This window comes from Colletotrichum aenigma, assembly GCF_013390185.1.
Source record: "Colletotrichum aenigma strain Cg56 chromosome Unknown KSG_Cg56_contig02, whole genome shotgun sequence".
Lineage (NCBI taxonomy): Eukaryota > Fungi > Ascomycota > Sordariomycetes > Glomerellales > Glomerellaceae > Colletotrichum > Colletotrichum aenigma.
Window position 1 is genome coordinate 6,296,699 of NW_023500908.1, and position 15,241 is coordinate 6,311,939.

General features: G+C 55.5%; 1 protein-coding gene across 1 annotated transcript; it reads left to right on the top strand.

Moving 5' to 3' along the window:
- Positions 1-2,994: 2,994 nt before the first annotated feature.
- On the top strand, positions 2,995-5,162 carry cpp1 (Protein farnesyltransferase subunit beta; the record flags this gene model as incomplete). The annotated part of the gene is made up of 4 exons (XM_037318969.1): positions 2,995-3,668; positions 3,781-3,898; positions 4,525-4,808; positions 4,910-5,162. 4 exons carry the CDS (start codon positions 2,995-2,997, stop codon positions 5,160-5,162), a joined length of 1,329 nt encoding a protein of 442 aa, XP_037183174.1.
- Positions 5,163-15,241: the final 10,079 nt, after the last annotated feature.

Below are 15,241 nucleotides of genomic sequence, written 5' to 3' on the forward strand. Positions count from 1 at the left end.
TTGTTCCCTCGTGGTCGACAGCCTTACGGGCGTGTGGTGGTTCATGCCCGACGGAAGGTTTTGTGAGTCATAGGGGGAGAGAAGCAGTTCGGGGTTCTGGGTGCTGGAGTTCGTGGGAGGGGTTGGGGATGTTCCTTGTGAGATGTGAGGGACGTGAGAGAGGTGTGTGCTTGTTAGTTGTGAGTGAGTGAGGTGAGTTGATGACATTTTTGCTTTTGTGAGGTCTCGTTGCCTTGACGTGTAGTCAAGATTTTTGAGAGTTCGGCTCATGTGCGGTTGTGTCATCTCGCATGGCTTCGATGAGATGAACGCAGTGTAGGTGAGGGGTCGGATGACGGGTGAGGTGTGTGAACTTTACCTTGAGCATGGCAAGATGTTGCGTGAATGCGGTTGTGATGAACGTCCTCGAGTCGGGTCGATGGTAGATTTCAGAGTTGGGGTTCTGGGTGTCAGTGATCATCGTCGATGTCCTCTTTGACTTGCGAAATCTGCTGGGTTTGGTCTGCAGCCTGTGTCTCAGAGCCCGCCGTCGTCTCAAAATACTGTCTCTGTTGCTAGAAGAGACGTTCTTGGGGATGTATGCAACGGTCTCCCGTCACAACGTTGGCACAATCTGCTGATCTGCTCATCAGTTTCTCCAAAACGGACAGCGGTGTTTTCCTCATTCTCAGGGCAGAAGCTTTCTCTGTGAGGCAAAATGGGCCTCACCAGGCGGACTCGCCTGCCACTCGGATGGTCGCGAAGCTTATTCTCTTCTGGTCCGTGAAGTTGGACGCACTTTCCAGCGGACACACTTCATCCCTAGATTGGGAGCTTTATACATCTTGCCGGTGGCAGTGTAGCGCTTTCCACGTCTATTGAGTTTCTTGCACAAGGTTCAACCGCCGCGGATGTAGAATCGGGGTGGAACCGAAAGGCTCAATATGACCGAGGCGAGTTTTGGGATCATCGTGGGAAATTCGGACCAAGGTGAGGAGCTTGCTTGCGGCCTGGCTCATGGACGGCTCCACTCAATCATCTACAACATGAAGGACCCCCATTCTATAACCATAAATGGAGCTTGGAGTTGCCTGCAGCGTCTATCGGAGGGTCTACTTCGAGACTCTTGGCATGGACTCTGGGTCAGTGCTATCTCGCGGTTGGGAGTCTGGTGATGGCCGACAAAGTGCTGCGATTGCACTTTCAATACCTTGGTTAGGAACGTGACGAATCATTGTTCAATTGTGAAAAGCACTTAAGCTGCTTCCTGGAATAGATGGCCCTTCTGCCTGCGTGTCTGCGTCCACTTTCTTGTCCGTCCTGCCCACCTCCCATGGTATGTTTGCCTGTACCCTCAACAATCACCAACTTACCCAGAAGTTTCGAGAGCTCTTCTAGAGGAAGGACTTTTGGCTGGAGAGATACAAATGCAAATCACTTTCCTCGTTCTCAAAAACTTTGGCTATCCGGGCAGTGTCCACCACACAAGTGTTCAACCCGCATGTCTTGCTGAGACCCCCTCTTTCCCTTGTGCTAAAACAATGCCCGACTAGCAAAAAGATTCTCAAATACTGTATTCGATACATTCTTGGTCAACTGGGAATATGTCATGGCTGAAGGAGGCCTCTGTAAGCATGCTTTGAAACCGAGTCACTTTCCCATGCGATATTAAGCTTTCAAATGATTTGAGACGATAGACTCGTGAGATTTGGACTCGATTACAGGAGACCGTGGCAGCCGCCGTACAAGGACGGACGGAATTCGAACAGGGAGCAAAGTTGGCGGTCTGCACCTTGGACGAAGATGTCCACAGCGTTGAGCTATCCCCCGTAAACCCTTCGTAGGTAGATGTAAATACGATTCAGACTTTTGAGAAAGAAATTGTTTTGTACAAGGCGCTAGGGCATAAATATTTGTCTCGAGCCCGCTACCTCGTCCCGCCATCTGCGCCGGTCGACGGTTCACTGCGAACATGTTGATGTCAAATCTCATTACGATCATAGAATACCCTCTGAAGATTCAATAGCCTTACCATAGAGATAGTATTGGCTGATGTTTCTCTTTGTTTACTAAAAGAATGAAACTTTCTTGGTGACACCGCGAAGACGTGGCATTCGGGGCTTTCCTTCCCGGGCCATATGGCTATCTCGATGGTGGTTTGGCTGACTTTGATGAACTGGAATACATTCGCGGTTCGATACTCCGATTCATGTGTATTGTTTGAAAACGTGTTTTCGCGTTACTGCAACAGCCATCTGTAAAGTGTACTATACACATTCAGTGTATTTCACCAATGGGGGAGAGCTGACGTTTCAAAGAACCCAACTCCATGGGCTGGCTAGGACATCGAAACTCTCAATAATTGTCAATAAGCATGGATTAAGCAGCTATCGACTTGAGATTTCCAAGCCCAGACCGATTCCACAAGTGCTTGTGAACCCCAATCCATCTACCGCTTCCACAGCGCTCTCGGAACTGTTCTTTTCGAAATGGCAATTATTTTCACTCAAGACCTATTTGCATCTTGGAACAGTCATTTGAGCACCAAATCTAAAAGGAGAACGGGATTTGCGCGCCCAGACGTTCACACGAACCTACAACCTCGTTGTAAACATCGTGAGATGACGTCTTGGTGGTGACAGAAGCTCAGGCCGGTAGTGGACGACAGGGGTCTAGCTCCCAGCTCAAGCAGCCAATCAGACCGGATATGACCCACTTAATCGAACTTCCTTTCAGAAGCACCAGCACCGACAGCAGCGAGTGAGTGCGAGAGAGGGGCACAACCAAACCGCCCTCTCATCGCCCGTAACGCCGCCTCACGATTCAACAACCAGACAGCGATATACGACACTACGAAATCCCCGCCGACGATGGACACAGAATTTACCTCCTAATTTTATACAAAAAGGCTCAAAAAACCACACCCCCCGCATCTTCTGCCAGAGTGAGATGAGACCCCGCATCAAACCTCTCAAACGCCGTCCAAAAGTCACCTTCAAGCGCGCAGCAGCAGACATGGCCGCCGCATCCCAGCCCCAGAACCAACCCCAGGACCGCCCGGAGAGCGACGTGGACGAGGAATTCATCGACTACGAAAGCGAGCCCGAGCCCTCGCCCGCCAGCCAGCACAACCCCGCCGTCCCAGCGCTCTTCACCACGCCGCCGCCCGTCCGCGACGCCCTCCCAACCGCCACCTCCAAACTCCAAGACGACACCCTCCGCCAGTGCCTGCCCTTCCTCGCCGCCGACCCGGGCAGCACCGCCGCCAACCCCGCGCGCAACGCGCACGGCGTGCCCGCCCTGCTGCGCGACAACCACGTCAAGTTCCTCGAGAAGCAGCTCGGCCGCTTCCCGGCGCCCTACGTCGCCGCCGACGCCAGCCGGCCGTGGTTTTTGTACTGGTCGCTCAACGCGCTCGCGCTGCTGGGCTACGACACGGCCGTCTACCGCGACGACCTGATCGCCACGGTGCGCACGATGCAGAACCTGCCCGGGGGCGGCTTCGGCGGCGGCCACGGGCAGAACTCGCACCTCGCGACGACGTATGCCGTCGTCCTCGCGCTGGCGATAGTCGGCGGCGAGGACGCGTACGAGGTTATCGACAGGAGGGCGATGTGGCGGTGGATCTGCTCGTTGAAGCAGCGGGATGGGGGCATTCAGATGACGTTGGGCGGCGAGGTGGACGTGAGGTGAGTTTCTGCTTTGCTTTCTCCTGATGGCGGACTATTCAAGCTTCTCTCTACTTTTGGGCTGAGTCCCTTGTCACAACTGCTTTTTCTGACCACGCAAGGAGCCGTTCAGGGGAGCATACTGCGCCGCCGTCATAGTGACCCTCCTCAACCTCCCGCTCGAACTCTCTACCGACTCGCCGGCCTGGACGCCTGAGCGGCCCACGCTCTTCACCGGATTGGCGGATTATGTACGCAGATGTAAGTCATACCTTAGCCCGGTTGCCTCGTTTTCTTATGTGCGTGTGTGTATATGTGTATGTGTCTTGTTTGCTATGCTTTGCCTTGCCTGCCTGCCTGCCTGCCTGCAGCAGCCGCAGCAGCAGGACGCTGCTTTCTATCGCTCCATCGCTCACACCACCACCACTACTCTCAAGGCCAGACGTTCGAGGGAGGCATATCGGGAAAGCCGGATGGTGAAGCACACGGGGCCTACGCCTTTTGCGCGCTGGGTTGCCTCTCGATTCTCGATACTCCGCATCGCATCATTCCAAAGTACGTATCAATCCCCCAACCTCTCCTGTCCCTCTTCCTCCTCGTTCTCCGGCGCCCGCATAGACGCGGCCAGATGTCCGGATCTTTGCATCCCCTCCGGTCCACTGAGAAAGTGACATGGAAGCGCAAGAGAAGGAAAGACAAAAAGACCGCTCACCTTGCATGAGACTTTCAAAAGTAATAATGAGAAACTGACCTTTTTGGTGTGTGCCTGGCCTGCCTGCCCCGGTAAAGGGGAGGGGGGCACACGCACGCACATTTCTGCTTGCGAAATAGATACCTTGACGTGCCACGACTCATCTCTTGGCTCTCGTCACGGCAGTATGCCCCGGAGGGTGGCTTCAGTGGGCGCACGAACAAGCTGGTTGATGGCTGCTATAGCCACTGGGTCGGTGGGTGCTGGCCGCTGATCGAAGCCGTGCTGAAGGGCGCGAGTGAGCTCGAGGAGGAAGAGACAGCGGCTGCGGATCAGCAGCAGAAGCAGCAGCAGTCGCGGACCACCCCCGCGGAAGGCAGTCTGTACAGTCGTGAAGGGCTGATCCGATACATCCTATGCTGCGGGCAGGACTGTAGCAAACGTGGCGGTCTTCGTGACAAGCCGAGCAAGTAGGCGACATCTCCCTCCCCCCCCCTTTTTTTTTCCCTCACCCGAACCATAGTCGTGGTCGTTTGCCGCCATTTGATTGCTGACGATGAAATGTGGCCAGGCCGTCGGACGCATATCACACCTGCTATGTGCTATCTGGACTGAGCTCGGCCCAGCATCGGTGGGACCTCACATATGTCAATGAAGACGAGACGATTCTGCCAGAGCCCAAGTGGGTGGTGTCGCCTTGCGCCGAGGGAGCACAGATTTTCGACGAGGAGGACCGCGTCGGGACGATCCACCCCGTCTACACCATTCCTCAGGAGAGCGTCGACGACATGAAGGCGTATTTTGCGGCAAGGCAGGGATTCTAGAGGGGGGGAAGGAGTTCGGATGCAGCAGGCGCCACCAGGCCGCCGGAGAGGCGACCGCCCTCCCCCTTCTGTATTATAAGTCAGGAGAATGCGTCGGAGCTTCTTTGTGTCACGTGGGTTGTCAGAGATGAATAGGGGGTCGGTTCCGTGGGCGGAGGTCCTCCGTTGGAATTAGACTCCGTTGAAACGCGACGCGCCTACCGACGGCGGATCATTAAAAGGGGTGGGAATTGCGGAACGAACACGACGGGCCTGCAGCTTCGAAGGCCCGGCGTAAGAGATCTTGAACAGGGATCGTGCGCGGAGGGTTTGGACAACTCATCACGGCAATATAACGGCGCAGGCCACTCTGCGCGGGTTGTACATGTCGAGTTCCAGACTGGGTCTCCGAAAGGATCGAGGTGCATGGCAAATCCGTGCGCCATCTGCAGCACGCGAATCGACATATGATGGCACGGGAAAGGAAGAGTCTGTTAATGGCAGGTAATACAACGCAAGCGACGATTTGTGGCCCTCCGAGGATGTTCTGCCAGATTCATTAGTAGGCACGTATTGTCAATGGGATGCCCACCTTTCCTCCCGTCCTGCATTCAACATTCAACATCGCGATGGAAGAGGCTGTCTCCTCGGCGCCACTGCGTGGTGGCGGCAAATGCACATCATCCCCAGGCCGGGCCAATCTGGAGTCGCGAGTTCCTGCAACACGCCACTCTGATGCCTTGCCGTGCGGTTCTTGTGCGTGGCCGCCTACGCCTGTACTAGCTGACGGTTTGAGAACGACGTGGATGATTGTCTTGGGGGGCGGCTGGCAAATTTGAGACACGAGGCAGACCAGCCCAGCCAGCCCTGGGACTCAGACAATACTCCCAGATAACCAGAGCGGCAGGCTGAAGAGAGACATTTTCTGCGCGCATGGTGGATGATCCCGGTAGACTGACCTAACCCATGGCATCCACGCAAGGCTCGATTGGCGCATCTCGCTTTACAGCAACTGTGCAGGGCCTAGGCGCAGATGTCTTTGCTGTCATGCATGAACAAGATGCAGGTGGCCCCTCTTTTTTCTTATTCTCTCTGTGGCTCCGATATCAAAAAGACCCGGATGCCGTGTTGTGGCCGCAAAGCATGGCCGCTTTGTGTCTCAAGGAGACATAATATTTCCCACTTATCGTTGAGGAGGAAGTACGCGTTGTCGACTGATACATGTCGACGAAGCGACGTTTAGATTGGGTCCCGCCCGGGCGGACGTCGACGGCCAGCAGCATGACGCTAGACGTTCGCTGCTCTCTCTCTCTCTCGGGCGTTGCGTGAAGGGGAAGACTGGTTCCGTGCTGGACCAGACGATGGCGTGGCCATGGCTGCTGCGAGCAGAAAGATAGAACGGCGGTCTGGTCTGCAGTGCAACGTACCAACGCGGGGTCCAGTCAGAGGAGCCAATCTCTCATTCTGTGCATCGCGTCTGGAGAAGCGTCCTCTCTCGGGACCGTCGAGGGTCCAATGGCAGATATCGAAGGAGCATGTTTGGAGCGGATGACGTTGAAAGAAGGCTAAGCATGTTTGTTTCTTTCTAGCGGGGTGTGGCAGAAGGTTGGCTCGGACAGGTCCCTGATGTCTCGCCTCTCACACCCCTTATCGCCAACATTGGAACCCTAGGAGGGAAGCTCTGCGGAGGGAGGGGGGTGTCGGGGCAGGTAGGATGTAGACGGTACACAAGAAGGGACAGCAGCGCAATCATGGGCTTGTATTCCCGAGCCACAGGATCCCGCAGGCGGTGGTGACAACAACCCGACGGTGGGTATTGGAGTCGAACGAGATGGAGACTGTGCAACGGGCGTCGAGGGACAGAGGAACGGTGAGGCCCATGATGGGGAGTCACGAGCTCTGGTGAGGCCTCAATGGGCCGTGGAGGGCCGGGGGATGATACGAGAGAGGACGAGAGTTGCGGGGGCTCGAGGTAGCGCTGGCAGTGTTGGCAGGGCTGCGGAAGAAAAGAGGCGCAAAAGACAGATGTCTCGGGAGAGGTTCCGGAAGCCGTGAGGGTATGCCCCAGGTCCATGTTCCTTGTCGGTGGTCCGGTTTGGTGATGGACGGCCGTGGTCCGGATGGGTCGTTTGATCACCGGATCTTGGATGACTGGGGGTAGCCCGATGCTTGATGAGCAGTAGAGTTTGGATCTGGTGTTGCTCTGTTGCTCTGTTGCGGTAATTGACGGCAGACATTTGCGTTGACGCCTATTTGTCGAGGGCATGGCAATGTGTCATGGAAAAGAGAAGCTGATGTATGTAGCCGTGAAGGTCACGTCACTTTCAGTCACCGCTGGGGACTTTGCGCAGCAGCAGCAGCAGCAGCAGCAGGAGTCGGAAGGTAAGGCAACCTACCTAGGAACGGCACTCCATCAGTGAGGTGTTAGTGGGAAGCTGCGAGTGGGAGAGCTATGGATGAGGTTGGCGCCGATTTTGAGGGGTTGTGGGGACGGTGGGACGTCGGAGGGGCGGTCGATAGAGATGGAAGGGACCAGACAGGGTTCTGGAAGGTGCAATTGACGAATCAGAAGACAGGGTGGCGTCTACAGCGGCGCTAGTAAAGCTGTGATGGCAACCTGGAGCTCAGAGGCAGGAGCTACCCAGGCAAAGTGGCAGGAACTGGGGGGCTGCACCTGCGATGAGAGAAAAGATGGAAGTCGCACCTGCCAAAGTTGCCTTACCTCACCTCACCTCACCTCACCACATCAAGCAAGCTCCATGTCTCGTGGGTTCTTGATATCGAAGAGACACGAAGACGCGAAGACTCGGAGCCGCTGGCGCCTTCTTCAGAGTTCAATATTGTCCTCCACTCCCGTCTTTGACTCTGATTACCTAGATCTTTGGCAGGAGGGCACGGGCGATTCGCTTCACGTTCCTTACCTTACCTGCCACCGTACTTTGGCGCCCCTCCCTCAGGTATCTTAAGGAAGGTAAGCACGACCTTCAAATGATGCACCTGCACCGCAGCTGCCGCCTGTCAAGGCCACTGCCTCGGCGCCTCCCCGACCTCTTCTTGCCTCAACGGAATATTGAACACAACTCCATCCGGACAATGAGGAAGAGTTCGTCCGCGGCAATCGCAGATTCACGTCAAAAGTACTGGTACAAGCACGTCGGCAAAGCATAGGCGCCTCAGGTATGGATACCTCGCCTACCTCACCTGCGCTTTCATGTGCAGAACAGGGTACGTTCCCGGGGAGGGTATGATGAGGTCAACGGTCAGGCAAGGTAAGGGTCGTCGTTTTATGAGAAAAGTACCGTACCTGGCTTGCCATTCGCAATCACGACTCTCACTGGAAGAGAGAGCGAGAGAAAGAGAGAAAGAGCGATATGGCTGGCAAGCTGGGTAGCATCTCGAGGCATGGAACAAACTGGACGTCCACCTCTGGCGGCACTGCCAACTCATCATTGCATGGCCTGCATCGCTAACGCTCTGGCCCTGCGCTTCTTTGCCTAGTTCTGCCTTCGCGCGCGCACCAGTTGCAGCGCTGCATCTGCCTGCTGTCGCTAATGCTGCAGCACCACCACCACCACCACCGTCCACGACTCCTCTTCCTCAGTAAGGTACTTCTTTCCTTGGTACGAACACTCCTCCGGTAGAAGTACCTCCCCATATCGCTTTCTTGCCAGGGGTACATCTCGACTCTCCACTCCTCCCCACGCTCTTCTTCTCCTCCTCCTCACTCACCAACAACGCTGAACCACAACCACAACCACAACCACCACCACCATCGCGCCCACAGGCCCTCACCATGGCCACGGTTTTCCCCCCTCCACACCTCCTCACCTCACCTTGACCTCTCGGCTTGTCCCTCTCCCTCGTCCATTCAGAACGTCGCCTCCATTCGCCAACGCGATCCTCATTTCTGATCTCCCACACCTTTCGGTCCTGTCGCCGCCACGACCCCCTTTGGGCTGTCCAACGGTCTGCCTTCGCGTGGCTTTTGGCTTCTTCTCTCGGCCCATCTGCGCCCTTCCCTCCGCACCCATTCCGCCCATCGTCGGATGCACATCTACCTGCCACTCTGGCCTCACCTACCTACACCGCAGAGTCCATGAAGGCCTCTCTGGCTTGCCCTGCACCGCCATGCCCTGGCAATCTGCGGCATCCGCAGTAAACAACAGACTGACGGGGGGAAATAATGGAGAGATGCAGATGCGTCTTGCAGATGGACAACTGCCTATTGCAACGATAACGCCGCGCCCCCCTCGCCCTTCCAGGTTCTTCTGGCCATACCATGCTGCTCATCCCACCTTAAGGGCCAAGTCCAGCCAGAAAGAAGCACGCTGTCTGTTTCCCCATGTCAATGAATCTCGCCCCCGTCGAACCCACTTCCAGTAGTCTTCTCTCGGCGCTGGCAACTGTTCATGCACGTCGTCCACCTCCCTCGTCTCTCACAGCGACAAGAGATGAGAGATGACCTCTTCACCGACCTTGCAATCTCGCCCGCGCGTCCGCTCTGCCGCCCGCCGGGGATGGGGCTACGCTCTCAGCGTTGGTTGGTCACCGCACGCCTGCCCTGAGTCCCTCATGTGCCGTTGAATTCAGTTCCCAAAAAGAACGACGCCAGTCCCGATACTCCAATCCGCCAGCGCCAGCACCGGCGTTAAACGGCACCGGCAGCACCAAAACCACAAGAAATCATCTTCAATCAGCGTCTCGCCGCCGACCGCTCCGCTCGTTCGCGTACACACCACTCGGAGTTGAGATGGCCTATTTTAGTCGGCACCCATGCTGACGCCCCGAGCCAACGAACGGCCGGCCGGGCAACAAGCGCTGATTCGCTGCTCCGGCCTTGTTCAATCACTGCAAGGAACAGCTGGACGGTGTACGGAGTACCGGTGTACATCACTCTACGGGGAATTTTCTCTATTTCCTCAGCCGCTGATTCGTCCAGCGCACGCAGGGCAATTGTCATTTTTGCCATCTCTGACTGGGCACAGCAGCTACACTACGACACGAGACTGGCCAACAGGCCGTTTTGACTTTGATGATGCCGTGCGAATCGCCCGCCATCGCTGCACATCATTGGGAGCCACCGGCTGATCCCAAACGTGGCCCCGGCGCCTGGTCTTGTTCTTGCCCTGTCCCAGCTAGCATCATCGCATAGCATGGCCGGACCTTTGCCTGACATGGCACAGACACAGACGGACGAACCTGGGTTGTTCTGTGGCTGCCGCTTCTTCGGCTTCTTTTTCCTTCGTCCTTCTGTCATGGTCTCACAATGTCACCTTCCAACTTGCCGGCGTTGTCCTTCCAATCCCCGACCTCGCGTCTCGCAGCACAAGCGAGCAAGCGACAAGCGGGCCAGGGAACGCACAAGGGACAAGCCAAAGCCACAGGGGGAGCAAGCACTCAATCTCGACGTTTTTTTTTTTTTTTTTTTTTTTTTTTTTTTCCCCTTGTTTCTCTCGAGTCCGAGTCCGGTTCCATTTGCCCCCCGCAGTAACGGTCGTAGACCGCAGTCAGTACATGCACGCAAGCCCAGCAGCCAATGTACATGGCCTCATCCGTACATACATGACGATACTGGCACTCTCTAGAATGCGAGACGATGCTCGGCCCGTGACAAGGAGACGAGCAATTGGCGGTGGGAGGCATGAGCAGCACCAACGACAACGACAGAGCAACAACACCAACGGCAAAAGGACGCACTTCTGACATGCTGCTAACGAATTGTCCACACACATGCTACGACTGCTAACCGGCCCTTTGCGCGCTGGCCGATTGATTGCAGATGCATTAGTCGCCGCTAACACCACATAGTGATAACTCGGACGTTCGATTTCACATCGACAGGTCGTCCTTTGTTTCTTCCTCGCTCGTACCAGACAGGCATAGGGCCTCGCAACTCTAACCGGGCACATCCCTCCACGGAAGCACCAGAGAATCAAATAAGCATGCTCTGGCGTTTTGACTCGCCGTCAGCCCGAAACGATTCCATCAGTGACCAAGGAAACCTGGCCGAGGGACCAGCGTATGCCTTGTCCAGAGTTACTTGGCGCGTATACGGACATATGGCTGAGGGTTTGTCTCCGAGAGCTGTGCGCCGCGGTTACGATTGCATTCATCCATCGAGGCCAGACCGGCGCGCCAGATTGGGTCCTGCCTCTCTGAATGGTTCCATTTCGCCACCGGCTTTGCATATTCGCAGCCCTCGTCATTCTCTTACTTTTTCCCCCTTCCTCTGCAGGCTCGTTCGTCTCGAATTTGCCCTCTTGGACTGCTGTAGCCCTAGAGGAGCTAAAGCAGCCCAACCTGCGACCCAGCGGGCCACATGGTCGGAGGGACTTCGTCCAAAGTTTCGGCCATGTATGTTTGCATGTATCCGTACATGCTTCGAGAGGCGCGCGCCTTTGCTTGTGACGATGATGTCGTGGGCGACAGACTGGATCCAAAACAGAACGAAGTCTAAGTCGGCGGCATCACCGGCGGTAGGGTAACCCATATTGGCTTTACTCGACTAGACCATCAAGCGCCACGAGCATTCAGAAGCCAGCAAACCTGCAATGGTATTGTGGTTTCCGAGGCCTCTCTCCGCTCACGGCCAACTCCCGTGCTGGACGACGTTTTCGAGATACCTTTGGAACGTCTACCAGAAAGCGACCGCCACAATACATGGGGAGTAGAGCTCTCAGCCAGAGGCAGATCTTCGCCTGGGCTGCCCTGGAGGCCATGGCCCTGGCCCTGCTCCTGGCCATGACCCAGCGATGATGCTGGTACCCCCCTCCCTCCTCCCGGTCCCCTCCTCCCCAATGTGTCGCGGTGGGGTGGCCTAGTCTCCAGCGGTTTTTATCAACTGGCAACGAGACGAGCCAACGCAGCAAAGCATGGGTCACACTCTTTCGAGAGCCGCATCGCCGCTTGCATCTCGAACCAAAATTTCAAAGAACCACCCCATTGTTCCATTTCTCGTCGAGCCCGTTTTTTTTTGAGAACTTTCATACCTTGCCCAGTCGGCGCTTGTCTTTCCAGTTTCTCCAGTAGACGGAGCAAGCAGAAGCAAAGCAAAGCAAAGCAACAGCAAGTGTTTCAACCAGCAGGTCGTTCGTTTCCACGTCCCTGGTCTACTCTCCTCTTGTTTCCCTCCGAGTCTTGTCCCCTCTTCTACTAGTCTCTCCTCTTTTTCTCTCTCTCCGTTCCGGTCCAAAGTACTGTCCCCCCTCCTCTCGCCTGCCCGGTCCCTCATTTCCTGCCGCAGCCGCTGCCGTTGCCGCCGCAGCTTGTTATTACCACACGCGCTGCAACTGCACACTACCTCCATACGATCGTTGTCAAGTCCCCATGTATGATCTAATGTACCTTTACTTATGTTGTTGATGTTGGCCCTGGATTGGATTTGACCTATTGCTGGACCACCCCTCCACCCCCTCCCTGCCCCCGCACTAGCTCATCGTCGAAGCCAGAGAGAAGGTGTAAAAAAAAAAAGGGCAACCCTTTGTTTTCTGCAATAAAGCACACATGTCTCTCCGTCCATGGTTCTGATGTTTTCCTGCAACCCAAGAGACGGAAGAAGCCCTGGATACGTAGCTTAACTCACAACACCTCCCACACCCACCTGCGTCCACACACACACACACACACACACACACACACACAACGCACACACACTTTCACCAGTACAACACATCAACCACCCCTTCCGCCGACTTTCTTCATCTTGTCCCCCCATACCTCATCAGGCTCAAATTCTCCCAGCTTGGAAAACCACGAAAACAGCTCAAGACTTGGTCCGGATCCCACCTCTTTTTCATTCTCTTTGAGCTACCATACATACTCGAACCCACCCCGAATTTCTGCCCTACGCCTTACATCACAACACCCCAGAGCGCTCTGGCGTGTGGTGCGTAGAAGTCCGCGTGCGAGACCCCCCGGCCGTCCTCGACCATAGACTTTTCGCTCGCCTCACCGTTGGGCTCGATTGCATCCCAAGGCCGCCTGGATCTTGGTCCTATTGTCCGGACAGCAGTTGTCTATTCTTCAGTTGCTTCACTTTCTTTTCCTTCTTCGGTCTGAGACAACATCGATCTCCCCCCTGCGCCCGAATCCGCATCTCGGGGACCCTGCACGTCTAGGATCAAGAAAAAAAGATTCGACCCGCCGCATACAATCCACCCATTGGGGAAAAACGGTCAACATGGGAGGATTTTACATGCAGTACCTTGAGAGTAAGTGGTCAATTGACTTTTCCAGACTCGTCGTTGAAACCCAATGCTTCCCTGAACCTCGTTCCCATCATCAATTGTCCGTACAAGTGGGGCTGAGCCGTGATGAGCCCTGGTGAACTGGGTCAGATCGTGTGTGCCTACCCCTGCATCTTGGGAATGACATGCGTTTGTTCCCAGGGCCCTGACATTGCCTGGCGAGTCGGGATGTGGCCTCGTGCCCGCGGGATCGACGTCAGCTTTATGTTGCGGCTCCCAGTGTACGAGTTGCAATGGCCAAAGCCGGGGAAAACAGAGAAATGAATCGGATTGGGCTGGAATGCAGCTCGCCTCACTTCACCGAGGGTGCTGATCTCTCAGCTGCGCCATGATCGAATACAGAGATTATCAAGGGCTAATCAATCCAATCTAGGTCTTTGCCGCCGCCGAGGATGGAGGGATCCTTCGTACGAGTGCTACCGTGATCACAGTGGCTACACGTGCCTCGTTCTTGTCAACGGCCGTGAGTACCAGACGGACCTCGCCTACGAATCGGATTCGTTGGCGCAAGAAAACGCGGCCATGCGTGCCTTCATGGTGTGTCGCAACTTCTCCGTCAACGGTGGCATGCTTGCCCGCAACGGAATCGTCCAGGGGCTGCCCGCCACCGAGACCAGCGGCACCGCCCGCCGGTCCAAGAAGAGCAGTCGCCACACGTCTTCGAGTCACGGCTCCAGGGACAGCCACCGCCGATCTGGGCACCACTCCAGCAGTTCTTCCACGGCTTCGTTCGACTGAGTGGACAGCTTTGCTGCACCATGAGTTGGCAGCTGTAGGCTCTCGGTCCCGGCAGCGACACATGGCGGAGATAAAAGGGACTGGACGCACTCTGGTCACAGCATGGAGGACGACAACCGTCCTCGGGAGCTCGAGTGAGGAGGGGAACAGGAAAAAAGAAGCGAAGATATTGGTACCAAGAAGTGGGCCAAAGGAGTGGGAAAAGCGACGCATAACTTCCATCTGCGACGACCTCATGACGACTTTATGACCTAGATTACGGCTTCCTGCGCGGCACCTCTGATTTCGATTTCATTCCCTCTGCAATCCGGCCGGTACTCTTTTGATTTTCCAGACAAGGCCATTGGGCTTGATGACTTTCTTCTTCCCCTCCAGAATCAGCATTCTATTATTAAGACCTTTTCTCTTTCTTCTCCTTTTTGATGACCAGGCGCTTTGGCTGGGGATTGTACAGTACCAGCCGCTTTTGCCGTTCCCTGCTTCTTTCAACCGGAACCATGCCCAGAGGCGACTCTGGCGGCCGCCTTTCACTTTTTCTCATTATTGGACATTGGAGGTTTATGATCTTGCTTTCCATCATGGGGCCAGGGACGAAGGAGGCTATCTTTCTTGTTTTCTGATGACACGAGCCCTCCACACAACAAAAGATTGCTACGAAAAAAGACCGCGGTGGGGGATGCTAGACTCTTTGGTTGAGCGAGAAAGAGAGACAGAGAAGGATGAGACCAAAAATTGGGAAATGGTAGGAAAAGGAGGAGCGGGGGAGAGAGCGAAAGAGAGAGAGAGAAGAGCTTTGGACGATGCGTACGCGCAACAAGCCACTCCCTCTCTCCTCCGTTTGATGTGCCTCAAAAGCGAAGCATTTTCTATTCTGCATTTTTTGGACCAGCGTGGGAACATTGGTTTGGACTGGCATCTTGATTTTGCGCCATGAGAGAAAGAGAGAGACAGGGCGGAGGATGTATTGGGACGGGGCGGGATTTGCCGCCAACCTACGGGGGATGAGAGTGTTTGGGCCCCGAGAGTTTGTGAAAGCGAGGCCAATTGGGGATTTTGGACAAGATGGGAGGAGGAGGAAGGCAAGAGGAGATGTGGACTTGATGAAGGGAACCACAA